Source organism: Heterodontus francisci, chromosome 32, assembly GCF_036365525.1.
Source record: "Heterodontus francisci isolate sHetFra1 chromosome 32, sHetFra1.hap1, whole genome shotgun sequence".
Lineage (NCBI taxonomy): Eukaryota > Metazoa > Chordata > Chondrichthyes > Heterodontiformes > Heterodontidae > Heterodontus > Heterodontus francisci.
In genome coordinates, this window is record NC_090402.1 from 33,727,148 (window position 1) to 33,755,125 (window position 27,978).

Here is a 27,978-nt window from a genome sequence, read left to right on the forward strand (position 1 = left end):
TAAAGAAATTGAGTATGATGGAGTCATACAGAACAGAAGGAGGCCATTCTGCCTATCATGTCTGTGCCAGCTCTTTAATTGGTCCCACCCCTCGGATGTTTCTTTATAGTCCTGCAAAATTATCCCTTTCAAGTATATATCCAATTCCCTTTTGAAAGTTACTACTGAGTCTGCCTCCACCACCCTTTCAGGGAGTGCATTCTAGTTCATGATTGTTGAAGGTAGTGTTCATGATTGAATGGTGAGTTGTCTGGGGAATTAAATGGGCAAAATGATAACATTAAAATGGAATTAAATCAAGTTTGCAATAATCTAGTAAATTGATTTTGTTCCTTTCAGTTCATATCTAGAGGCTTGGCTGTTTTCTGACAGCTTCAGAGGGAAGTACAGTGTAAAAGGTCTGTTTAAGTAGCTGCAGTCCACTTGCCAAACCTTTGGTGTTAGAACTATGCCTTCCTCATTTGTGTTCTTTTCAGCACCACAAGATCTTTTTTAATCCAGAAGTTGAATTAATAAATGCAAAAGAACTTCTGTAAGACAAATCAATAATCAAATGGCGCTTTCGATATTTTGTAAATGCTCCTAGACTTTAACTATCTTGTAATAATAACAGATATGATAGCTGGAATGTGGTAATATATTTAGATAAAGGCAAAATACTGCAGATGCTGGAAATCTGAAATAAAAACAAAAAGTGCTGGAAAATACTCAGTAGGTCTGGCAGCATCTGTGGAGAGAGAAGCAAAGTTAACGTTTTTAGGTCAGTGACCTGAAATGTTAACTTTGCTTCTCTCTCCACAGATGCTGCCAGCCCTGCTGAGTATTTTCCAGCAATTTTTGTTTCTATATGTTTCGACTTGGTCCTGTCATGAGTTATTTTCACGTTGAGTTTTTAGAGGGAGAAGACTGTCCCTGCTAACGATTTGCAGGGAGTAGACTATAGTTATACTTCAACCCTAATGAGGCACGCATGCTCTTTCACTATCTTCCAGCTCTCTTTCATCATTTGCCTGTATTTTCCCTCCTTTGTGTTTACTCTTATCGTGGACCTTCTTAAATTGCAAAGAAGTCCTTTTTGATTCCAGTGGCTATCTATTTATCTCACCTAATTTTGCTTCTATCCCATATAAGAGCCACAACTTATCGCCTATTGATCTACGTGTTTGAACAATTGTTTTCTTAATGCACTGTCGGGCTAAATATGTAATGAAGGGACAAAAATGTTGGCACAACATGTTGCTTCACTGTGTTAACGCCAAGGGCTCAGGCCTTTCCAGTTAGCCATGCACATATGGATGGTGAACACAAATACAGCTGCCATTTGCCTGGATGTAGATCAGAATGGGTACAGAACAATAATTTCTATGTACGCTAGTGCAGGAGCAGACTCTGACTGTGCTTGTCTCCTCTCATAGGAGGTGCACACCAGCAGCAATGTGATGCGGAGCTTCGGAAGGAAATAACTGCTGTTTGGCCAAACCTATCGCAGAAGATTCTGGATATACTGGTGCCTCCACATAGACGTGAGTACTCTTCCCAAGTTCAGAGGATATAAAATGGCATCAGTTGTGCTTATTGGTCAATATTTTTATGATTTCAGTTTGTATATTACTGTGTTCCACCTCAAAAAATGCAAAAGTATATTAATATTATCAGCTAAACCCAAATAAATGAGATGAAGTACCTAGCTTCCACTTAATTCGGAAGCTGATCTGATATTTTATTACTGGGAACTTGGGCTCATGTTGTAACTTTTATATAAAGCAAGTGTTTGTATATATAAGATTTATTTATATTGTGGCAGTACACATTTTGAACTTTAAAAACAGGTCGCTAAAACAACTTACAAGCATCTGATACACCTAAAAAGAGAATGCAAACAAGGAAATTGGTAATTAAGAAGTTAAATGGAATGGTGCAATACTGTAAATGGTGTTGCTGATTGTTTTTATGATTTGCAATGGGACTTGATAAAACTGGAGTATTTCCCATCATTTAAAAAGAGTCTCTTAAACTAGCGACTGATCCGTGCCCTGATGAGTTGGTTGCTAAAGACACTGCCCAGTACTTAACTACACCACTTGGACCAAGAAGGACCAATCCTTGGTCTGGACTATGTAAGCTGATCTCAGCCTGGGCAGGAGTTGAGGACCTGTAATAGGCTTCATTGCTGTTGGGCCAGGGTTACTGTTCCTTATTGCCATTCACTGGCCTTACTGGATACCTTATTCCTGTGGATGTTGAGTAAGCACAGGATCAGTTTCAGCTGAGAAGTTCCTATTATTGTTGACCATTGCTTGCAAGACTCACGGGTGAAGGCTTCTGGAGCTTGCCCAGTGCCTGTGGAATTTTACCACAACAAAAGTCAACGTCTTCCAGAGAGAAAATAAGAAAATTGGTTTAAGGTCTTGCTGGACTACTTTGTATGTATGTGTATAGAAGAAGATCTGTGCCCAATCTTTCCTGGAATCACTAGTGTTGACATGTTAATTTGTACTGGAAAGAGCTAGTAAAAAGCACAGCATTCTATCTCTGACATTAAGCTATTATGGACCATTTAGATCCAAATTGAATTAGCTACACAAACATTTTTGAGTCCACAATTCTGGCTCAGCTGGTGATGTTTTGCAGCCTGGCTTCCAGCAGCTCACCCATCTGAAAAACCTCGGTCTCAGGTGTAAGGAAAGCTTTGCTTGAATCATTGATCTGTGTTATACTAAATTGCAGGACAAAAATAATTATGGATGGCATCAGTCCAATTTGATACCTTTCCTGGTTACCATGCAACCAGTCTCCTTGTGTTGAAGTGCAGCCTTGATTAAAAAAACTACCTCAACATATGTTAATTAGATGTTAAGTGCATAATCTACAGTGTTTTCCATACTGAGGGCGTGCTACATTATTGGAGGTTCCATCTGCAATAATTAACTGAGCTCCCATCTACTATTCCAGTAGTTCAGGTAATGTTAGTTGAAGAGCTGAAAGCTCTCCTGGAATTCTGTTAAGATTTCCTCACCAACTGCACCAAAAAAATAGGTGACTTGGTTGTTTATCCTATGCTGTTTATTAAGTACTAGGATAGAATGGCTTCTTCATTTTATTACGTAACTCAGTGCCCTTCAAGGAAGTAATTCATTGCGTAATGCACTCACAGACGTTTCAATCTGATGTGTCGCTATATAAATGGAAGTACTATGTTTTAAATATGCTAGTTCACAAGATAATACAGATAAAAGAGGTCAATTGGCCCACCTTAACTCATTCATTCAGAAATAAGCTGTTGTCCCTTATTCACAGTATCCAGTTGGTTTCTAACAAGTTTTCGTCTCCGCTGTCCTACCCAGAAACCAGTTCCATGTACTGATTACTTTTTGTGTAACAAAAAAAAACTCATGACATTAGCTTTAAGCTTATCTTCTTTATTTTGAACTTGTGTTCTACAAACAAAATTAAATAAGCTAATAAAATCATTTTATGAATTTTAGAAAAACTTCAATGTGTATCTGATGCATCCATTTTTAGATCTGGAGTCAGCAACATTGGCTTGATTTTTGAGCATCTGGAAGAGTTATTAGAAATGTCAGAGCAAGCATACTGACAAGAAACTCTTCACAGAAATCCATCCACTAACTATTATGTCAGACCACTTGGAGTCTTCCTCACTCTTTAATAGGGTATTTTACAGTTAACGCAACTGTTCACTGTGCTTCATTTTCATTTTTTAAATCTATACACCTTGTCCTCAATGTTTGGATTGGGTGGCTCAATATAAAAGAAAATGCCCCATGAAGTTCTCTCCTTAATTAGTCCCAATTAAGAAGGACACTCTACTGTGATTCGTTGAATTGAAAGGGCAATGCTGCAAGAGTGGGGATCGCTCTCACACTTTTGTTTCTTTCTGCAGCTACAGAGTTGACGGTGGGGAAAGTCTATGCAGCTCTGATGATTTTTGATTACTACAAGCAGAACAAAAGTAAAAGAATGCAGCAACAGCAGCCTGGCAGCTTGTCACAGGTAACTAGAAAGAATGAGCCATGAACCAGCATATGATTATTGCCCTGCTGTTTCTACATTTACATAATAGAGTTATTTCCCTAAATATCTTTTTACAGTCTTTAAATATAAAATACAACTTGACATATTTCAAAAATATTGGCTATATTTGGTTACATACTGGCTATGTAACTTCTCTCTCTCACTGTATGGGCTTTTCAATATTTGTTAATTGCTCACTCCAGCAGCTGTTCAATGAGATCACTACTTTAGCCCCATGCAGATGGATCTGGTGTTATTTATTCCATCCCAACTACTTCAGCAATGAACTCCACCAGTTATATGTAAATTTGGTTGGGCACCATGCTATTCTCATTAATGTTCAGCTTCTGCACTTATTGTAGTTTTTTTTTATAATGTCTTAACTACTCAAACTGTACCATTTTTGACCACTCTGCATTGATTACTGCAGCAGTACAACAGGCCTGCTTCAAATCCTTTTCAAGAAGAAATCTGTAACAAACATACAGGTCGACTATGTGTGTGACTGTATATATGTTTATGTGTGTGCATCTGTGATACTCTGATATAAGGACAGCTTTTGTTTTTTTATTCATGAGAGAAGGGAACCTATTGGGGGTAATTCACATCTTCATGGTTCGAGCAGTAACTTGGTGGAGTGGATTGCCCACTCATTGTAAAACCCGCCTGACTTTCATCCCAGTGAAATCAGTGCATTGAAAATCAGGCAGGTTGTACAACAAGCAGTCATTCCATACTGCCAGGTTGCCTCTCAGGTGATGAAGTTCAAATGACTCAGCCACCTTGTTTCTGAAGCGAGGGGATCAGCAAGTGGCAGGGGTGGGGGAAGTACAAGATACATGTATTTTGGATGGAGTGCATTTGTTGAACCAAATAGCTTTTCTCACTCCAAATGTTCTTTTCTTATGTGGCTCCTAAAGTAAAAGAAAATTGCCTTCCCTTATTTTGAGATAAACTTTGAACAACTCAAAAATGTGTGTTTTAGAAGAATACTTAACGACAGTGGGGAGTCAGGAGGCTGCTCCTGTTTTTAGATATAATGTCCATCCAGTATTTACCATGAAATATTTTTTCTTCAGTTTTCCATGTTGTATTTGTTTCCACTCATTTTTGGCTCCCCCTGCCAGTTACCATTCTATTGCCTATAGAGCAAATGGAAAACCAACTCCAAGGACTCTGCCAGGGGTAGAGGTGGAGAAAAGACAATAATCAGATATTATTTTCTGAAATTAGGCATGCTTGTGCACTTTTTCTGTTGGGGAAAGTGGTCTGCTGAACTGTGGGGGCCTGAAAATGTGCTGTTACCAAAGGTGAAGAACCACATTTCCCTTGTCAGACTAACAGAAAGCAAAAGGCCCATTGCAACCATTAGACCGCTGGGGGAAACAAATCTCCCTTCCATGAAATTGCTAGAGATTTTGGCCCTTATCACAAGAACTGTAGAGTACGCTTATTTATTTCTCTCCCTATGTTAAAATATATGGTCATTTCATATTTCCTCATTTATCAATATAAGAGATATAAAATAAAACTGCAATTAGTTAGGTTTAGAAAAATCTGTAAATCCATTTTACTATTTGCCATCCAATCAGTACAATGGCTGGCCCCTCATTTGTACAGTTGCAGATTTGCCCAGTGCTGACCATTGCTTCGGTTGTACAGAGTTGGCTGCTGGGTGGGTCATCTCCCCACTGGAAGGGCTGGCTGATGTCTGTTTAGTGAGCGAATATGATGAGGCCCAAAGTACCCATGTGAATGCTGTTTGTACTCGCAATGGTAGTAGCATAAGTGGTTTAACTGCAATGTGGTGTCAATTTGTAATTGTCTATTTCTCCATTAGAGCTATTGTCATTGCCCTGCCAACAATAGCCCATTGCTTCAATGTAAGCATGAGTACATTACCCCCTCAGCCATTTTATGTTCTTCTCTTTCACGCTGGTATCACATTCTCTCCATTTTCTTTGTATGCCATTTTGTGCTGTCTGCAGTCTTTGTCCCTCCACCTTCAATTTACCATCCCCCCATTTCTCTCTCCAGCCTGTCCCAGGCCTCTGCTGCCCTCCGCACTTTTCCTCATCTTTTGAACTGCTTTCTCCCAGACATCTCTCTCCTGACTACCAATAGTCTCCACTATTAAACTGAGGCCTGATATTGAGTACTGTGTCGCATGGCTGCTATACCTATCATCAAGCCTGTGTTACTCCATGCTGCATAACAAAGACAAATGTTTGCCTGAAATGAGCAAAAGCTTGCTCTTAAATTATTTTTTTTCCTTCAAACTTTTTATATGAAAGCCACAAAATTGAGCACAGGGGATTGTCAAGCACTGATTCCTTTAAAAAATAGTCCATCTCATGACAGCCATTGTCTGCTATGTAATCTGATATCAGTCTGTGGTGCAATTTTTCTGTAAATTACCAATTGCCATCCTTCTTTCTGTATGTGAGATTGAAGGGCTTAAAGGAGGGTTAATACTGCATGGCATTTACAATACATCATTGTATGGCCATGTATGTTTCCATGCAATTGCCATTATCCAGCAGTGGGGTCTACCAACCAATCAGTCTGCACAAATTTTTGCCTTTGATTTTGCTTGTACATTTCTTTTTTGGTTTGCATCCCTAAGTCCCTTTCATTCCAGACCTGCACTGTATTATATTTCACACAGACTCGAACATCGTTCTTTCAGCGCATGGTGGGAGCTTTGACACCCACGCAAGAAGAGCCCCCCTCACATAACAACACAAAGTCTGTCTCTCACCCGATGAGCAAGAATGCACTCAACAATGGTGGCAATGCGTAAGTATTTGAGATTTCTGTTCAATGTCTTGATGCATCTCAGACTTGCTCAACACAAGGCTATTAGGCATATGGAATAAATTACAAGGGAAGGCCAGGCATACATGGATTCAAGAGAATGTTGGATATTTTGGGGGAATTGAGGGGTATGGTGAGATGGAGGTAGAGAGATTAACCAATAAGAGTTGCCCATGTTGGGTCAAATGGCTTTTTACTTGTTCTGGAAATTATTGATATTCCTATGATCAGTGAGAGACCGATTATATAGGAGCTGTTGTTGCGCTGGCTGCAGGGCTATTATTGCATCGCTGTAGCTCGCAGCTACTTATGTGTAGATTTTCCTTCACAGAACAGTTGTTTGTCAAGTTGCAATTTACATACATGAAACTTAACAGAAATCAATCATTACTTTAGTCAGTTTTCATCCTACATTATCAAAAAATTTAAATGTCATGGTTGTATGTTAATGTATCATGCAAGGTAAAAATGCATTCTAAGGTGAAAGTGAACTGTTTTTACTTATATTTTGTTTTCTCTCTTCCTCTGAATTACCACACCACACAAATTCCCCTTGCAATGAAGGGAGAAAGATGATCCTATCAATGGTATTCTGTAATTGGTTTCTACAAAATGTGCATAAGCAAACTGAATTGAGGTACTCTTCAATTCTCTGCCCTCTCATCCTGCATATCTGAGACCAACTCAAGTTGTGAAGCATCAACCCAAATCCTTGTCTGCCACTTCAGTGGTACATTGTGTTGGTACATCAATGTATTGTGTGATGCCCTGTTGATAGATATTATGTAGGTGTCTCTTTAGATCTCCTCTGTGAAGTGAGTTATTAAGTAATGACTGACTGTGGCACCATATTCTAATTCAGTGGAAGTACTGGAGCATATTGAAACAATAGAGATGTATTGTTGTACTTGTAAGTGCCAATATCAAACACATAATTCATGAATTTTGTATCATGTGTAAATTGAGCTTTTTAACACAAGCAACACATATATTTACCTATACAACCTTTAATATTGTACCGAAACAATGATCAGATACAAGTTTTAAATTGCAACATTTTGAATAATGCCCTTTGGGTTTTCTGTGACAATCAGGATTGAGAGCCTCTTCTCTATTGCAGTTGCTTTATTTTTGACATGCAATTGAAGGAGAGGAATAGGTACTTTTGTTCTGTGAGTTGGCAGCAGCCAACATTTGGAGCAAATGGTATACAACATGTCCAAGTGTTGTTTTCCTCACATCTCTATTATCGTTTTACTTTAACTGGTGTTGAAAACATTGGCAGAGGGCCGTGAAAATAATAGCAACCTGTGTTTAATTGTAATAATCATTTCATTAGGACTGGGGGTGCTCTCCCACCAACACAGCCAGAATAAATGAGCTAAACCTTAACTCCCAAAAACTGGTGGGTTGTGGTCGTGCCAGAAGTTAAAATGCAAAATATTTGAAACAGGAATCTGATGTGCTTTCCAGTTTCAATGGAGGTGGGATGAGGGGCAGGCTTCTGATCCGCTCACTTGAAGGGGGTTTGTCATTTAAATGTTGTATTTAGGCTGCCTTCCTTCATTTTAACAGTCTTCTATTTTAACCTATTTCTGCTGTGTTTTCCAGGCCTTGGGAAAACCAGCAGCTGAAATGGCTGAATCTATAAGTGCCTTTACAGCACTGCTTGTGGGCCAGGAGGAGCAAAAGAATTTCCTCCATACCCAACAGGCTACCGAATAAACCTCCAACTCCTCCCTCCCAACCGATCTGTCTGCTTCCTTGTGACTAGCATCAGAGCTTTCCCTGCCTCCCTGGCCCTCACGATATCCTTCACTCTCCCAATATGCTTATCTGCTCTTGTAGGCTTAGGCCTTGTGAAGCAGGCTTCCAGCCCAAAAGATCTCCAGCATGTTAATCAGACTGCTGTAGACAGGAACCCAACAGAAACAAAAATTATAAGAGCCCTGCAGTTAAAAACTGCAGGATATTCGGGAAATCCATTCTTCCGAGTCTCCTGACCTCACAATGTCACCCCTGCACGGAACTCACCTCCAGGCTAAAATCCAGGCCGATGTGTCCAGTTGACATTGCCCAGCAGTATTAATCATTCTTTTAGGAGTAACATTTTTTGACTTTTAGCTCCTTTCACATTGGATGCCAAGTACTTTCACATTAATCTAATTTGATGCTCAATTTTTTAAATTTGACATTTGTCGGAGGACATTAGTTGAATGGCCTCAGTGATATTAAAGAGATCTGTGTCTTCAAGTCAAAATATTAGTCCTTTTACCAAACATGACTCAATGTCATTAATCATGTGGAAATGATTCACTGCATTCCACGTGCACCATGATATTGCAGTAAAAATGATGACAGGTCTCTTTAAACAATGTTGAGGACATTATTTAGTTAACTGCTATATATTTTTGTTGCAGTATCACTGTGCATTTGAATTTGAATGTGGCATTCAAATATCGAACACCCTTTCACAGCCAGAACTACTGCTGGTTTTTCCATTCTGATTTTAAATGGGTGGTTATTAACATAGTTCCTCCATCTGATTGTGACAATTACATTTTTTTGATAGACATACTTTATCCTCATTACATTACACTCCATCAGAGCTGAATATTTTGAATGTCTGAGAATTGTACATGATAGTGTGTGTCCCTATAATGCATTTGTATCACAAAAATGCCTGGAGATTAGTTCCCAGTCAAGGTATAACAGAGAGCGTGCTGTTTAACAGAGTGGGCTGTACTATCGCGATTACTTTTACTTTCATTTAGTTTGTACCAAGGCAGTGGACTAAAAGAATCCTCACCCTGGTTGCGGGCCCAGGAGGCATTTAATGAGGCTAAAGTGCGAATACCTGAACGTAGTCAGGCAGAAGATACTCCAGTTACCCAAAGCAGCCCTCAGGTATGAATTTAATATTTAACGTACCAGATAATTGTGGTTGGAATCATAACCAAAGCTCACATTTGCTTGCTGTTATATTTTATTCCACAAAGTGCATCTTGTTAATGTGACACAGGCAACTGGAAGAATAATATGAGATGTTTTGTTAAGCTAATGTGGAAGTGCCTTGCATTGTTAAGTACTGGGGATTGAAGATGGTCTCTGGTTTTTGCTGTATCAAGATGCTGCACCATGGAAATGAGGGCCACAAGTTTTGTCTTTGGAAAACATCCATTGACCATGATTTTACACTCCCCCCAACCCTGCCCCACAGCCCCCCAAAAAGACTTCCTTTCAAACATGTGGCTCCAAAACTTAGATTCTGGGTCCTTTCACATAGACATGTCTGCATGTCTGAATTCCACAATTCCCATGCTGAATGGGCACTTAAAATCCTTAAAATGGCACCAGATTGAATGCTGGGGAACCCCTACGACAGAAAATTAATATTAAAACATTACTTTATACAACCGGGAGCTTCCACAAGACACAGCCGCCTCAATTTTCCAGCCTGCATGGTATAAACAAATAAACATACAGGGCTGGACTTTGTGTGACCTCATGAGGTGGGATCGGAGGTTGGGGGGGGGGGCACGGATTATCGCGACAAGGAGGGGAGGGGGCAACGGCGGGGCCCGTCGCCTCCCCGTCGAAAAGCGATCTTTCCGAGGGTGGGACAGTGACGTTGTAATGAATTGAATTGAATGAAATGGGAAAGAGCTGATATCCTATTGCTCTTGCACAGGCTGTGGAGATGAGAGAGATAGGGTATGATTTGAATCAGGCTGATCAGCCAGGCCTGGAGAGCCACGGACGTGCAGCATCTATGCCTCGACTGACTGCAGAAACCCAGGTAAGTAATTTGCAAAAAATGGAAGTGAATATTAAGGTTTCAAATCGTGTCAATGTGCTTGGAGCCTACACAAATCCCTACTTGGAGGGATGTTGAGCAGAGACAGGGTAGTCACAAAATGCCATGTGATTGAGGCAAGCCTATGGGGGAGAACCATGAAAAGAGGAAACATTAAATATACAAGAGAAAGACTGGGACTATCCAAAGCAAAAGCTATGAATGCTGTGAAGTCCCACTAAGATTATATTGCCTGAGGGCAAGGACTACTAAATAGTCCACGTTCGATTTATGTACAATACCCCATCCACCACCTTCAACATTCACTCTCTCAATCACCGATGCACAGTGGCAGCAGTGTGTACAATCTTCAAGATGCACTGCAACAACTCCTTCCAAACCCGTGACTTCTTCCACCTCAAGGTCAAGGGCAGCAGACATGTGGGAATGGCACCACCTCCAAGTTCCCCTCCAAGCTGCACACCATCCTGACTTGGAAATATATCACCATTCCTTCACTGTCGCTGGGTTGAAATCCTGGAACTCCCTCCCTTACAGCACTGTGGGTGTACCAGTGCTAGATGGACTGCAGTGGTTCAAGAAGGTGACTCACCACCACCTTCTTAAGGACAATTAGGGATGGGCAACAAATGCTGACCTTGCCAGCAATGCCCACATCCCATGAAACAAATAAAAAAAACTTATTCACAGTGCTCAGTGTCATTTATTATTCAGACTTCTAGTTTTTACAATTAGTTGTTGGACACCTTTACAAAAAAATTAGTTTAGCCTTTATTGTTACTTCTACTTCCATATTATCGTTATATAATTTTGAGGTAAATTTGAATAATACAGTTCTTTTTATAATATAATAACAGAGCTAATCCACTGGAAATATTTACAATTTAGGAAATGATTTACTATCAGTTTAATAAAGAACTCTCATTTAGGTGGCTATATTTAATTTGCTGAAAACCACCTTAAAACATAGCATTGAGTGTTTATGCAAGTTAACTTGACAAGTGTGAAGTTGAACTGAAATCTGAAATTAGAGGTAATCAGACAGTAGAAATGAAGCCAAAGAAAACCAAAATCATTCACAAATCTTCATTTAATCTCTGCAAAGCACAAAGTATAAGCCTCCTCCAAAAGATAAAAAAAATCACATCATTCTTCTGTTTGTCATGAACCCATACTCTGGTCCATTGTATTCATCAGAGATCAATGTTTATGCTTTCTTAAATAACTGGTGTATTTTCAGGCTTTGTTCCTTTTTTCAATAACTATCCATTGCAATTAAGTTTTTAACTCGTATTCATTCCAGTCTCAAAGTAATACCATTGTTTAATAATACCTTGGATAACATTCATGCTGATTCAAGTGGTTTTTTTTGGTAAATCACAGTATCTGTTGTTTCTTCCCTCATCTAGTTTGGTAAAGATTATTTGATGTAACCAAAAACAGACTTGCAATTACTTGTTATTTTGAGCTCAATTGCAGTAACATTTCACAATTTTTTGTTCTTTGTTTTTCCCACCCCATTTGACTCATCAATCCTTCCCATCATTTCTCAACCCCACTATTTATTTAATTCACTTGTCTATTCTCTTTTTTTCCACCTATCGACCTTTCTCCATTACCACTGTAACTTTCCCTGTATCTACTCTTTGTGATGTCTGACATTCTGGCTTTATCTGTTTTGCCTCTATAAATATATCTGGTGTTTTGGTTTGCTTTGCTTTTACTGTTTCCTCCCAACACCTTCCAACTGTCCCTAACCTCATCCCACCCTATTGTCTGCAAAATGTTGTGCTGTGGGCTGCTTCACTGTGTCATCTTACTCGACCCTTTGCTGAAGAAAACATCTCGATCACCTGGGAGTGTCCTTGCAGTATGTAACTCATATTATGTCCACATTATTTTGTTACTTCAGTCATTTGATCTTTATGCATTTTCCTATATGTTCGCTTGAATGAAGCCCCACTTGCATCTGTGACATTGAGAATGCTGGACGACATTTCAGTTTGGAGTATGGTCCAGTCCTGTAGCTGCATTTGTAGCTTCAAGTACTGGTGGAAGCTCCTCCTTCTGAAATATGGGTTGATTTTAGGAAGCCTGTGATTGTGCCACTGGAACTTGCTACATCTTAAAGAGAACTGCTACCACGCTTGTCCTCCATTGATTGTATTTATTAACAAGATTGTAGGTTATGGCTACAAATCCTAATTTATGTGCATGAAATCAAAAATGATCACTAATTTGTAACACCTATTACATTCAGTGTTCACAGTACTTGAGAACACACTCTAGATTCTACCCACAATGAATTGTACCCATAATGGAAAAATCTCACCCTCGTTACTTGTGCAAAAGTTCAGCTTGAATACATTTGGGTAGGGAGTGAATTATGAGAGTGCTTGATCTTTAACATTTGTATAAGAATATTTTAATTTTGTATCATTTCTGCGTATTCTTCGATGTAATATTTATATGCTTTCTCGGTCCATCTTAACTTAGCAACTTATAGGTTATTTGGGCTTTCCAGGATGCGTTCATGAGCGATATGTTCATGAATGCATTATAACCATATCAGTAACCAAATATGAAAATGTGGTGGAACAGGGCAATGAAAAATGTGCTATCAAGAAATGTGTTGATTATAAAAATTGGCTAGTTTACACGAGTTGCAAAATGAACATTATGTATAAAAATCATGGCCTCGTTTACAATGGGTCAGTTTAGTCAGAGCCTCAATCGTTCTTATTGATAACTATTTATGTTAGCTAAACTATGGCCGTCCACCCACTGAAAAGTCGGTGGAGAATCTGCTTCTACCTGGCCTAGGGATTTTGCGGTTCCCTGGCCTTTAATTGTTCTGAGGCGGGACGTCCACCTACTTGAGAAAGGAACTCGCACCTAATAGAGCTGCCGGTCAATCAGTGGCCCAACAGCTCTTAGTCCCAGCAGCGCCACTGGGAGCGGTGGTCACTGCTGGGACTGCAGCCCAGCTTCACAAAGAAGATGTTGAGCAGCCTAGAGAACGAAGGTACGTTTTGGTGCCTCGCTGGGGGTGATCGGTTGGGCCCCGGCCAGGCAAGGGTGGTCAATTGGGGGGAATGGGGGGGCGTCTTGGGGTTGGTTGGGGCAGCGGGGTCGGCCCTCCGTCGGGCACAGGGTTCCCAATCATGAGGGTCCCCCCCCAAGCTGTCAGAGGGTCGCCTGCGTTTGTCAGACAGCTTTTCTCCAGCCTAGGCCACCCGACCGGCCACAGGTAAACTCCCCATGGCGGTGGGCGGAGGCCGTTAAGTCACCACTTTAAGGGCCTTGAGTGGCCGGGGGAGAGCGGGCCGTTTTTCACCACCACTGCCCTGTGTAAAGTGGAGGCGGGAGTGGGTCGGGAGGGGCCCCCTAGCCTACTGCTCCATTTTACGTCCCCTCCCCCACCACCTTCCTGCTCTTTGTGGGGGGGGTGGCGTAAAACTCTGGCCAATGAGCCGAATTTTACTCCGCCCCAGTGGGTTGGCTGGTGGCGGAGTAAAATTGAGCGGGAGGCTCCGGGAGGCCTTCCCGCCCTGCTCCTGCTTCCAGCCAACTTTACACCGGTCAGGCGGGGGGTGAGGGGGGGGCGTGAAAGCAGCCCGCCCGCCTGAGGCCAGTCAAGGCCCTTAAGTGGCCATAGCAGTCAGGCACAGGGTGCCCGATTGAGGACCGCCCCCGAACCCACTTCTGGAACCTAAGACGCCCTCCCTCCCCCCAGACAACTACCCTTGCCTCGCCACCAGAACTGATCACTGCGCCCCCCCCCGCCACCAGGCGAGGCAAGCCCAACTTACCTTCACTCCTGGTTCCCTGGCATCGGCTGGGCTGCAGTCCCAGCAGTGGCCACTGTACCCAGTGGCGCTGCTGGGAGCAAGAGCTGCTGGCCCGCTGATTGGCTGGCAGCTGACTGAGGCGGGACTTCCTCCCTCAAGCGGGTGAAATCCTGCCTCGGGACAATTAAAACCCGGGGACACGTAAAATACGGAACAGATTCCTGGGCTAGGTGTAAGTGGGTTTGCCACCAACCTTTACGTCGGTGGTGAAGTCCCATCTGCCTGCGGTAAAATCCAGCCCATGAGTTGATTTATTCTAACAATACAATGTAAGTGGACCACATAAAAAGACCATTAGTATGTTTGTGAGGTGCATTCTTGGGACAGTACCAGTACATGAAATACTCGCTGCAGCAATGATGTTTGATAATACAAAAACCTTTCAAGTGTAGTTAAAAATTATTTTTTTTTAAATGCAACCAAAGTAAAGATCTGGATTGCATCGGACAGGCACTGAATAGGTCTATCAGAAACATGAAATGCGAAATTTCGTTGTTAACTCAGTTCACTTGGTTTAAGATGTTTTGGATCCCCAGGGATCACGTGTGTCCAATATTTAGAAGCAATATTTAGAACCGGATACCCAGTAGAGTCTGTTACATTATGCCACATCATTCCAACCTATGAAGATACATCAAAAACAAATGCAGGTGTTTGAGATGTTTAAAATGTTAAAATTTGATAGTGTGGATAAGGATGAATTATTTCCTCTGGTGGGGGCATCAGGAACAAGGGAACATAATCTTAAGATTAGATCTAGGTCAATCAGGAAGCACTTCTTCACACACAGGGTAGTAGAAATTTTGAACTCTCTCCTTTAACAGGCTGTGGATACTTAGGACAATTGGAGTTTAAATGAATGAGATAGACAGATTTTTGTTCAATGGGGTACTAAAGGATATGGAACCAAGTGATCTATGGGAAAGTAAAATTGAGGTATAGGTCAACCATGATATAATTGAATGGTGGAGCAAGCCTGCGTGGCCTCCTGTCCTTAATTATCCTATTATCCTAGGAAGATTTCCTCTGGTCAGTATTTCTGCTAACAGGTTCACATGGATATCTTCATGATCCCACTACACAATGCAACTGAAGGAAATCCAGTTGGAGATTTGCAGGTGCTCAGAATCATAAAAAGAGCTTGATCAAGCTTATTGAATGGCATTTAGAATCGACATAAGCAACAGCTTTTTATTTCTTAATAAATTCTTTATTAAGCATAGTTCTTAATACTAATGTGACATTAAGTAAGGCACTGTATATTTATTATCAACAGAACACCAGAATAAGATTTTATCATTGTAACAGCAGTGAGTCTCTACTAGAATTGGACATTCTAACATTCTTGGGTGTTATGCCCTTTGTGTACAGCCAATTCCAGACACAAGCCCCATGAAGCGTTCTGTCTCTACGCTGACACCACAGCGATCTCACGGAATGCATCTGCCTGATTACTCTCTGGAGCGCGTTATCCCAGAACGAACGCCTCATCATCATCACCACCATCAGCATCGTTGCCATCGGAGAAAAGAGAAGAAACAGCGTTCACTTGAGAGGTCTCCCAGCAGACATGCTGATGGAGAAACAGGTAACTAATTGAGATCACCTTAGGATTCAGAGAATTGAGAATTGTGAGAGAGATGCCTGAAATTTGAAAATTCAAGGATTTTTTTGTTTAGTCACTTTTAATTCATTTCATGAGTCTTGCGTTCATCAAATGTGAGGAATATTAATGCTGTCAAATGGAACACTTTACATTACCAGCACCAAATGTTTGCATCAAGCATTCCCAAGCTGGGTATGGTACTGTTTGATGGAGAGTAAAACTCTGTCCACTTTGCCCTGACAATGTGTCACAGTCCCAACATCAGAAAAACAAGTCCTACTGGAACCACAGTTGTGTTTTCCCAATACCATCATGTACTTTATGAGAAGCATTTTTATGCTGGGTTTCCATGCTACATTTGAAGCAAAGTGCACTAAAAGTGAGATTAAAACTGTCCAAAATCATTTCAGATAGGACCATTACCAGCAGCAGCCAGAGACCATCTCTCTGCACCCAGTTGCACGATTTGAAAACCGATTACCCCACTCTATCTCTGTCCCCCACCCCTCACCCCATATATTTAAATGTACATGATTTGAAGATATTCTTCCCTCAGATGATAGATGTTCTTGCCAGTTGAAGACAGCCAGACACCTGGTTTCTTAGGTCAATTTACAACAACAGCAAATCAAATGAGACTTTTATCAATTTGCTAAATGACAATGGTTCTCATATCAGCTGCTTAATATGAGAAGAGCTTTTGGAAAATTGTTGAATAACATGAAAGTACAGCTGAAACTTAATGTATATAAAATAAATCATCAGCGACCATCTTATAGGGGTCTTTGCCCTCCGCAGCAGGTGATCCTCCTATGAATCCCCGTGCTGATCTGGATTGTGTGCCATGTTTTGTTCATGCACCTCTTCAGACCATCTTAACCTTGTTTAGTTTTCAATGATAGTTCTGCTGCTTTGGGTGTCCATGCTGAAATTAGACAAGCCTATTGCTAATGTCTCACTACATATGACTAGAAATATGTAATGACCTGGATTTTCCTGTTAGTGGTGAAGCGGCAGCGTTCACCGCTGACTGCATAAAAAAATCGGTGTGATTGCAGCCAAAACTTGCTCTTCTTGCTGCAGCAGAGCCTCTTCTTCTTCTTTGGCCTCCTTGTCTCGCGAGACAATGGGTAAGCTCTTGGCAGTGGTCAGTGGTTTGTGGAGCAGCGCCTGGAGTGGCTGTAAAGGCCAATATTAAAATGACAGACTCTTCCACAGGTGCTGCAGAAGAAATTGTTTGTCAGGGCTGTTACACAGTTGGCTCTCCCCTTGCGCTTCTGTCTTTTTTCCTGCCAACTGCTAGTGTCAAGAGAAATAGTGATTTCTTCCAGTGTGACTCTTACTGGTGAAACCACATCCCCAGTGACATTATCAGCTAAAGACACGCCCCTTGAGGTCAGTCTTCAGCTCAGTGACAGATGAGTTTTTTAAATTATGATTTTAAATATTTAAAAACAGTAATGACACTTTTTAAAACTGTTATAAACTTTAAAATTTTTATAACAGTTTCGAAAACTTCTTTCAGGGTTATGGGCAAATAGACTAAATTCTTGAACTACTGGTCTTTACCACTTTAAGAAACGGAATGGCAGGACGATCAATGTGGGCTCCTCCAGAGTCCATTGAGGCACACTGCAACTTTAGGATTTCAATGTAAGTCAGATCATTCGAAGTTGCAATGCCGTTGCGTCCCTCAATAGCAGCGAACGTCACCGTGTTCACCGCTATTGAGAAAGGTAAATCCAGCCCAATATATTCCACCGGAGAGGGTCCTGCACAATAACTGATAGCAAGCTAAATAAGCAAAGTATAAAAGTAAAGTAACCCATGTAAAATATGGCTGTTAGCTGTCCAAGAATGCCATGCTATGCTGGAGATAATACTATTACTTAAAACACATTAACTTCTATAAGCCAGAGAGTGACAGGGTGTGAAGGCTTATAATTTTCATGCATTCAATTACAAATATGAATAAGCTATTCTTTATTAAAGCAAAATACTGCAGATGCTGGAAATCTGAAACACAAACAAGAAATGCTGGAAATACTCAGCAGGTCTGCCAGCATCTGTGGAGAGAGAAGCAGAGTTAACGTTTCAGGTCAGTGACCCTGTTCTAATGATAGGTCACTGACCTGAAACGTTAACTCTGCTTTTCTCCCCACAGATGCTGGCAGACCTGCTGAGTATTTCCAGCATTTCTTGTTTGTGTTTAAGCTATTCATTATTCTCGGTTTCATTAAAAAAAATCCTTCCTATGCATTGCAATGTGGACAAGTTGGATACAAAATCACCCACCACTCACTGCCATTTGGTGCTTGACAGTGCTCAGTTTCTCATTACGTCATTACAGGGAGGCAGTGAATGGAGGTTGAATGCTTCCATTTCCACGTGTTAGAGTTGAGGAAATGATAAAGCAGTTAAAGCAGCACGATTCTCCCTCTCCCTTGGGGGTCATTACATAGAATTGTTGGAAAAGGCCTTGGCAAAGATTGGAGCATTGGGCCTAAGGAAGGGAAATAAATAATCAAAATGCAAACTGAATTTCTGCCAGCTGGAAAATCCCTCTCGTCTGCAAGAATAATATTGCTGTTTTCAGTAAAATAATTGAGTATGGAAAGCTGACTGGATCATCAATGGTTCTCCATAATAATAGGAGGATTTATGCAAGCAGGAGCCAAAGGATCCAAAAAAAAAAGAGGGCGATGTCTGGCGTCTGCTGCTGTTGAAGGGATAGTGACAACTGGAAGCTGGTTGCATGGAAAATTCAGACATGGCCCCCTGTTCAATTGCAATGTGGGATGACCTGTAACCCCACAGAACCACCAAGCTAATGCCAATATAATGAAAAACATGTTCCAGTTTTATGGTTTCTCATAGCTCCACAAATTAGAAGAGTTTGCTTCAGCAAATTGAAAGATAACTGATCAAAGAACTGGAACAAGTCCTGTGGGCTCAGCAGATGTGACTCCAGCATTTGTTGAGCACTTTGAGCACTTTTAAGAGAGCTGGATCGGAACCTTGTTGATGATCCTTTATGAGAATTGTGTGATGTTGGGTTCATAACTCAAAAAAGGTTACAGATTGGAAAAAAAACGTCCCTTATCCTGTACCCTACCCCCCACCCCCCCACCCCATATCTGATGCATGTCAGTTATATAGTCTGATTCCATACCTTTGCAGAAATAAAAATAAAGATTGCATTTATGTAGTACCTTTCTCAACCTCGGACATCCCAAAAGGCTTTACAACCAATGAAATACTTTAGAAGTATAGTCACTGGTACAGTTTAGGAAACGTGCGCACAGCACGGTCCCAGAAACATCAATGTGATAATTACCAGCTAATGTGTATTAGCGTTGTTGGTAGAGGGATAAATATGGGTCAGGACACTGAAGAGAACTCTTCGGCTTTTCTTCAAAATAGTGCCATTTTACAGGGCAGATAGGGCCTCAGTTTCATATGTTGATCAAAAGACAGATGCTGATATGTTTCATTCATTGCTAATTGAAAGTATTGCATGGCTACATTATTCAATGGATAGTGTTTATATTTACTATTGCATATTCTGCCTGTGGTATTTTCAGCCAGCACTAAAGTGTATTAATGCTGCTTGTAAGGAACATACTTCTCAAAGGTTCCATTTACATACGTGTAATACTCTATATAATGATGTTGCTTGTAGACCAAATGGACAACCTCAGTTCTGTAGCTCGCCAAAAGGACCAATCATCAAAGGAGCGTGTGCGAGGTAGGTCACAAGAGCGGAAACCTCCATCCTCCAATGAGAAGCAACGTTACTACTCCTGCGACCGATATGGCAGTCGGGAGCCCCAACAGCCCAAGTCAAGTGATCACAGCCGGTCAGCATCTCCTAGTACAGGCCCAGACCATAGCCTCCACAGACAGGTGAGAAGAAATTAGCAATGCCAGGGTGTCTCACTGGCATCTGAAAGATCTATTTAAATCGTAATTAATTGATGAGAAAGAGAAAGTTTTTTTTTTAAATCAACTGTTAAATTAGGGGCTAAAGAGGCGAAAATTCCTTTTGTTGTCGACATGTAGTATTACATATATTGATATTCTGGCGAACTCTTCAAATTTAAATTCTAGTTATTTCTTATTTCTATTCTGAAATATTGAATATGAAGAGAGATTTGAAATTAGAAACTCATTTTTGCTTTTACATAAGTATTTGAAATGGTATCAAGTGGATAGAGTAAAGCAGAGGGGGAATGTGAGGCAGGTCACAACAAAGTATCATTAGAAATGTTCGGTTTCTTTAATGTGTGCAAAATATTTTGCTCTTCTCTCTAACATCTGTATCAGTGCTGTTCTGGTTATATAGATCTGCTGGTTTGCTATAACAACTTGAAATTCTTCTTCTCCAGGATCCTGGCCCTAGACCTTGGTCAGTGCTGCTCTTGAGCTGGTTAATAACAGACGTGTGGCCTAGGTTGAGTCTTGCTATCCTGATTTTCTTTCCCTCCATGAATGGAAGCATCTTAGCTTTGCTTGGCACCACCCTTCAAATTGCCTGGTTGAGACTGGGTACATAAGTAGTGGGGAACTTTTGTATGATGCCATGGAATTGTATGGCATCATCAGACTGGTGATGCCCGTAATTCTTGCATGACAACAAGGTCACTTGTCATGGTCATGAAAAACACTAGAGAACAGGTACTATTAAGGAAAAAACAAAGTGTTAATGTGAAAGGATTTAGAGGTAATTTGCGGTCAAGGATAGTATTTGTTGTTTAATATTTGCACAAAATTTTCAGTAAACCAGATTATTTTGTTCCCTTAAAGGACTACCTGGAAGTCAATGGTAACATTCAGCATTTGTCATTTGATTCTGATGCAGTTGAAAACATATGGCAAATTGCTGAAATGTTGGCATCTTCATACTGAAATTTCTGCTAGGTGCATATTCCTGGCTGCTGTGCATTAAAGATTTTGGTGGGAAGTATTTTACTTAGAGCATAAAGGTGATACTTTATTGAATCCTAAATTCTTAAAATATTAATATTGATTTATGATCCTTTGTTCATTGTAACTCAGTACCAGCACTTACCATTTTCTTGAACTAGTTACTTGCATTATGATTCGCAGTCCAAGCTATTGAGTTCAATTACACAAAACTACCTCAGAATTTGTTGCATAAGTTCATAACCCAAAGATATACATTTCTCAGTAGATTCTGATGCTGTTGTGAATATTTTCAGCAAATGGCTGAAAGGTTAGAAATGTTTGACTTGCCATAAATGCTACATCAAGATCATTTGAAAATTCAATCGCTCTTCAGACACGAACATATTTTGGGGCAGAAGCAAAACACTGTGGATGCTGGAAATCAAAAATAAATACAGAAAATGCTGGAAATGCTCAGCAGGTCATACAGCATCTGTAACCTGAAACAGTAACACTGTTTCTACCTCCACAGAGGCTGCCTGACCTGCTGCGTATTTCCAGCATTTTCTGTTTTTATTTATTGTAACATATTTTAGGGAGTCGTTATCTTGGGTAATGGCATAGAAGTGTAACTTGCAGATCAAAAGTAAGAGCAATTGTGATCCACAAGAACTGACTTTTAATAAATGAATACAAAGTAAGCATAATGGGTTTAGTATGAATGGTTTGGATCAGAAAAGCAATTTCCAAATATCCTAAAACAAAACTGGACATTACTCTTTCAAAATCGAATGAAGACACCATTAGCTTCCTCTGTCAGAGATTGCATTTTCACACCAAAATCTTACCCTAATGGGAAAAGATATCAAATCTTCTGTATCCCACCATATTAGGAGAACATTACTCCATGTCTTACTATCTCTTAACTCCTGGTTTGAGTTTACAGATAAATTCCCTCCCCAGAGAATGCTCAGTCATTGAGTATATTCAAGGCCGAGATCGATAGATTTTTGGACTCTGTGGAATCAAGGGATTATGGGGAATGGGTGAGAAAGTGGAGTTGAGGTCGAGGATCAGCCATGAATAGATAGAGGGGAGGTGAAGGGTCTATTCACCTTAGCAGAGAGGTCAGTGACTAGGGGGCATAGATTTAAAGTGATTGGTCGAAAAATTAGAGGGGAGATGAGGAAAAACGTTTTCACCTAGAGGGTGGTGGGGGGCCGGAACTCACTACCTGAAAGGGTAGTTGAGGCAGAGACCCTCAACTCATTCAAAAGGAGTGTGGATATGCACCTCAAATGCCATTATCTGCAGGGTTACAGACCAACTGCTGGAAGGTGGGAGTAGAATAGGTGGATCGATTTTTGGCCAAAACAGACACAATGGGCCAAGTGGCCTCTTTCTGAGCCTTAAACTTTCTTTGATTGTATGATTTTATTAAATGGCAGAGCAGCCTTGAGGGACCGTATGGCCTACTCCTGCTCCTATTTTTTATGTTTCTCACATCATTCTATAGTATGTATACCTCTATGTTCACTAATGTTTAGCACGTATACGTTGCTTACATTAACAGCAATGTTTTCACTAATACTCATAGGTAGTGTGAAATTCTAAGGCATATGTCTCCATAGGAATTTATATCTCAGTGTTGCACAGAAAATAATGTACTGTATTTTAACAACTTTCATCCAATGAAAGTAACACCTTTAAACTATGATTTAATTGTATCAACTGTTCCTTCAAAATGTCCTCAATGAATATTCTTTAAATAGTGCACCAATGAAATTGTGATCCCTCAACTAACTACTTCTGCACACTATTTATCAATCTTGTCTAGGGTTTTATCATATATGCTTAATACCTAATACTGCTAACTATTTACCTACTTTTTCAATAGTTGATTTTGCCACTCATGATAATCATTTTTCCCCCAATTCTCTCTACATCTCTGTGTATTTTGCCTCATATTTTACTTTCCCTTTTTGGTGCTCATCTGAACTTTTTGCATTATTTCTTCTTTCTTGTGACTTTATGTCCTTTTCTGTTGCCGTTTTTGTTTTCCGTGTGTCTGTTCTTTTGTTTTTTGAATTGCTTTGTTCCAATTTTCATCTAGGGCAGTGGTTCGGTTAATGGCAGCCCGCTGCAGTCAGTCTCTGGCACTAGCACCCCGTGTCGTGGTCGACGGCAGCTTCCGCAGACACCTCTAACACCGCGCCCCAGCATCACCTACAAAACTGCAAACTCATCTCCGGCTCAGTTCAGTAACCTGCACAGCATCTTACCCCCAACTCCCCCAGGGAGACTCAGCCGCGGATGGTCAGAACACAACACTTTGCTGCGCAGCGAGTCCCAGAACCACCCTTACTCTAGCAGCGAGAGCAGACAATCGATGGTGATGCGCATTGGCTCGGATCCTTACTTGGGACACCACGAAAGTTGCAGCAGCGATGGCCAGACACTGCCAGAAGAGACTCTGACCTTTGAGGTGGCTGTTGCCACGACTACGGGCAGGTCCCCAAGGACTTCTTGCGTCTCATCTTTCATATCTCAATCTCACCAAAGCCGCAGAGTCCCGAACGGTTACCACTGCAACCTGGGCATGAGCACAGGCCCTGGGACGGGCGCAGGAGAGCGGAAATATTACCGCGAAACAGATGAAGACGATTGGTGCTAGCGTGGCAGTCTAGCGAGACTCTTACAGATTATGCATTAATATGATGAGTTTTATCATCTGCAGGGTGTTCTGTCAGAGCTCAGAGTGTATATTAATATGCAGCATTCATGGGGATTTAGAAACTGGAAATTGTTCCAGTAGTCTGATTTTTTTTAAGAGTTGCTTCAGCTTGTTTTTGCACTGAATTTGCAAGTGAAAAATTGTTCACTTGAAGTGAAGAAAACAAAAGACTGTTTCATTCTAGAAAACATCTGTTTTTCTATCTATCCCTACATTGGCTATTTCAGAAAACAACAGATGCCAAATTTATTATATAAATATAGACATAAAAGTGAAAAAAAACTGATGAAATACAGTAGCCTGCTCTTGTGAACCATGGAACAAGAGGTGAATGAAATTGCCTCTTTATGATACAGGTTGTGAGAAGGTAACTCTGCTTTCATCACAGACTTTGAATACCAGAGGGGGAATAAACAAAAGGGGCGGGATAAGATATTTTAATGCATATCGAGAGACTAACACAGACAGCAAAACCTTTTAAATGTAGGACTTGATGTTAATATCAGAGAAAAATAATGTCTTGAATGGAGCCAGTAAACAAATTCTGCTCTAATACTGCACTATGTCTCCACATGTCTCTGCATTGTTCTCATCTACACCAAGAAGTTTCACAACATGTTCACTTTTAAGTTGTGGAGTTGCTGGCACCATTTCTTCAGGTCCCGAGGCCTTTCAGTGTGCTGCTTATCACACATTGTTTAATAATTTTGTTGATCTGTTTATTTCCATTTTTGCTTTATTTTCATTCACCATAGCGATAACATGATCCGTGATCCTGATTCTATTAAATTGCCGATAAATAGCCTTACATAGTCATAAAGACTTCATAGCATTCATTTGTTTTTTGTAAAGTGTACAAAAAGTAGGGATTTGTATGTAAAGAGTTAGCCTGACGTCATTCCACTCTTTGTATTTATTGCTCCAGCTGTTGAATTCCAAGTGCCTAACCTTTTAAATATCTCATAAGTGAAGATGTAGCCTCTTGCTTCAGTGCATCTTAACTGGTAAGTGGGGACCCTGGGAGGTATGGCTGAAAAGCATAGGTGAGAGAAGTTAGTGGTTTAAATCAAAATATCTATAAATGGTTTCTTGTTAACCGGACTTGAAATTAGTAATGACATGTTGCAAAAATAACATTTGAAACATAAAGCCAAAAAACTTTATTTGGTGTTGATGAGCAAATCTTGGCTTTAACCTTTTCAGAAGTTAAAACAGAAAGATCAGTGCTGAAACAATGTGTGAACCAGTACAGCATTATGTCTGCTGTCTTTAAAATTCACAGTGCATGTCCAGTCTTATAAACTTGGTTGTGGAGGTTATGAGCACATGTTTTATGGTGTACAGTTTCTATGTTGTAAGGATACATGGGAAAACATTGCTGTTGCCGTTGTAATGTAAGTCTTTTCAAAAAAAAATTAACGTTGGAAATCGCCTACAAAATGTGCACTTTGAAGAATCAAACAATGAAATGGGTTACAGAGGATGATCCGAGTGTTTGTCAAGAGGGCTATGCAACAAGTTGATATTTGTCAGGCAAAAAAGAAAATCATCCTTTCTGTAGCTGTATCTGCTGGATTCTCCTGTTTCAGGCTTCAGCACGATTGTGACCAAATGTTTTATAGATTTCCTTATGACAAAGGCACAACGATTATTTGAAATTTTAAAGAAAAACAATTATTGGGTGGGTGGGGGAAATATATATTAATGATAAAATTGTTCCTGGAACGTTTAGCAGGACATTTTAAAGTCAAACTTACATTGTGAATAATGCATGCACCAATTGTACTCATTAATTATAGAACTTACATCTGTGCAGAAGGATTGGATTGTTTTTTAAAAGGTAAACTCTCCCATACTTTTGGAAATGACAGTTTGTGGTGTGACGTCAGAGGTTGATTGTGAGGGAGTGTAAGGAAAATATCTCCCTTTTTATGTATAACAACAGTACACAAAAGTGTCAACACTCTTATTTAAAATCACTTTGTCCCAGTTCAGTATTGTGGGCTGCTGTGGGTAAACAAGCAAACAAAAACTAATAAATTAAAAATGGAAACTCTTGCCAGTTCACTGTCAAACTGTTACCTGTGGCCTCTCCACCTTTTTTGTGTGCAGCTTAAGCACCTTTTAACCAAACTGCACTCCTTCCCTTCATCAATTTACAGTAGGTTGCCAAACTCAAGATATACCCAAACTATTTTCACATCCAGAGTTCAGTTTATTCGTGGTTGTACTTTGATGAAGTAATGTTAGCATGTGATAAAAGTGTGTGCATGGAATATTGTTTATCTTGGTACCACTCTTTTGATAACGATGTATTCATCAGCTGTTCATTTTTAACAAGGGAAAGATAAAACATTTATAAATTTGGGAGTTTGTTGCGATAACTTTATATATAAAACAGTGTTGGGAAAGTTAATGAGTTCCAACCATGCAACATGACCGGAGCTAATAAGGTCCTGTGATTGACTAGTTTGCTGCCTGATTGATATTTATTAGCCAAACTTTGAACTTCTGCAGTTTCTACAGTTACATTTTGTATGAGGCAGAGTCCTTGAATTAAAATAAAACTTAGAAGGAAAATTTCACATGCTTCATGTTTTTCTAATTTGCACAATTTTTAAACAAGACTTCTGCAAATCCTTAAAAAAAATGTTAACTGGCTTTGTTGCATTAACTAATATGTTAAGAATGTATGAATGTTTTGAAACTATATAAAGATGCATTTGCTGAGCTGTTCTTATGTCTTTTAATGATGGTTTGCACTTGTATCAAAAAGAACACAACCCTAATTATAATTGGGACACAATATTGTTACGCACCAGTTACTTTTTGTTTTATGCGACTGACAGAAAATGCATGTCATGCCCTGAGCTTGAATATTGCATTAACCTTTTGCTCTGCTAGTCTTTTTATATCACTTCCTGTCTACAAGAAAAACTTCCTGCATGGGAAGTGGCTAACCAAAAAGAAAACATGGAATTTTTTGGAATGTTTGAATAAGTCTTTTTTTTTGTCCATGCATGATTGACTAAATAAAGCTTGTTGAAAAAAAAACTGTTGTAAATTCGTTGCAAAGTAATATGCTGCCTACCACAGCAAACAATGAATTTCCTGGACATAACTGCACCATCGTTTCTCAAAGGCTACTTGAATTTGGTGTAATCACAAACCCACCTAAAAATTTTTTGCTTCTTCGGGTAAAAAGAACAATTCTAATGGCAAGTGGTCTTTTGAGCATTCCTAAGAATAGTTAGGGTTGAGTTGTCATTTTAAAGGGGCTGTGTCATCTTGAGGGAAGGGCTTAACTGGTGGTTACCGTAGCAACATATTTATCTCTGGCAGTGTACTCGTGGCAAACACGAACCATTTGGTATCACAGATGGTTTGGGAAAGTCAATTTTTTGGAAAATATGGAATAATATTTTGACTGTTTCCAAAATGTGATCTTTGTATGGAAGTCTAGGTTCCTCATTTTGCCAATTTTACCAAAATACTGGATGTGAGTATAAGGTGATGCTGAGTGCTTTATACTCCTGTCTGTCTTCTCACTAAAAGTAGCTAACAGAGAAAAATATTGCTCTTAAATCTTTTGAAACAGTCAACAAAATGTCTATGGTGAAAGGAAATGGCAGACTTTGATCTGCCGATATTGGCTGTGACCTGAGCAGCATCAATGAATGGATACAATGATTTCAAAACAATTTTCACAGAAGTTTCTGGCTTGTAAGCCACAAACAATCCTGATGACGTAGGCCTTTTAAGAAGTAATTAATATTGTAAAACAATTAAATGTATAAGCGTTCTGTTTGTTCAGTTGAACCCTGTTAAGATCAAATCAGTGTTGTTCAAGAACAGCTGCTCTGAAGACAAGCATGATCTTATCAAAGGTATTTCAATGGTAGATGTCAGCATATTTAAAAAAAAAATGTAAAAGGAAAGCTTGTCAGGGATCAATCTGGAAAGGAGTCTGCTGCATGTAAACTGTGGTTCCCAGTGAGAGTGACCATTAGCATGTTGTAATGCCTGAAGTCAAGGACCGAGGGCACTCCAACACACTGGAGGTCACTCTGGTAATGTGGGTGAAAATACAGTATTATAATATATAGAGAATACTATATCCCCCTGTGTTTTCTGAAAAATAAACCTTGTACTTTGCACATTCTGACATCAGAACGTGCGTGTTATTTTCCTGTTCACACCTCAAATGTCA

General features: G+C 40.1%; 1 protein-coding gene across 1 annotated transcript in view; it reads left to right on the forward strand.

Annotated features, from left to right (window-relative positions):
• Positions 1 to 27,748, forward strand: part of cacna1ba (calcium channel, voltage-dependent, N type, alpha 1B subunit, a) — a 621,742-nt gene extending 593,994 nt beyond the window's left edge. Inside the window, exons 42-50 of the mRNA XM_068012672.1 lie at positions 1,416 to 1,523; positions 3,905 to 4,014; positions 6,704 to 6,834; positions 9,627 to 9,759; positions 10,544 to 10,651; positions 12,507 to 12,539; positions 15,892 to 16,108; positions 19,809 to 20,032; positions 23,148 to 27,748. Coding sequence (XP_067868773.1) covers positions 1,416 to 1,523; positions 3,905 to 4,014; positions 6,704 to 6,834; positions 9,627 to 9,759; positions 10,544 to 10,651; positions 12,507 to 12,539; positions 15,892 to 16,108; positions 19,809 to 20,032; positions 23,148 to 23,708 — 1,625 coding nt within the window. The 3' untranslated portion in view covers positions 23,709 to 27,748. The remainder of the gene's footprint in view (positions 1 to 1,415; positions 1,524 to 3,904; positions 4,015 to 6,703; positions 6,835 to 9,626; positions 9,760 to 10,543; positions 10,652 to 12,506; positions 12,540 to 15,891; positions 16,109 to 19,808; positions 20,033 to 23,147) is intronic.
• The last annotated feature ends 230 nt before the right edge of the window (positions 27,749 to 27,978 follow it).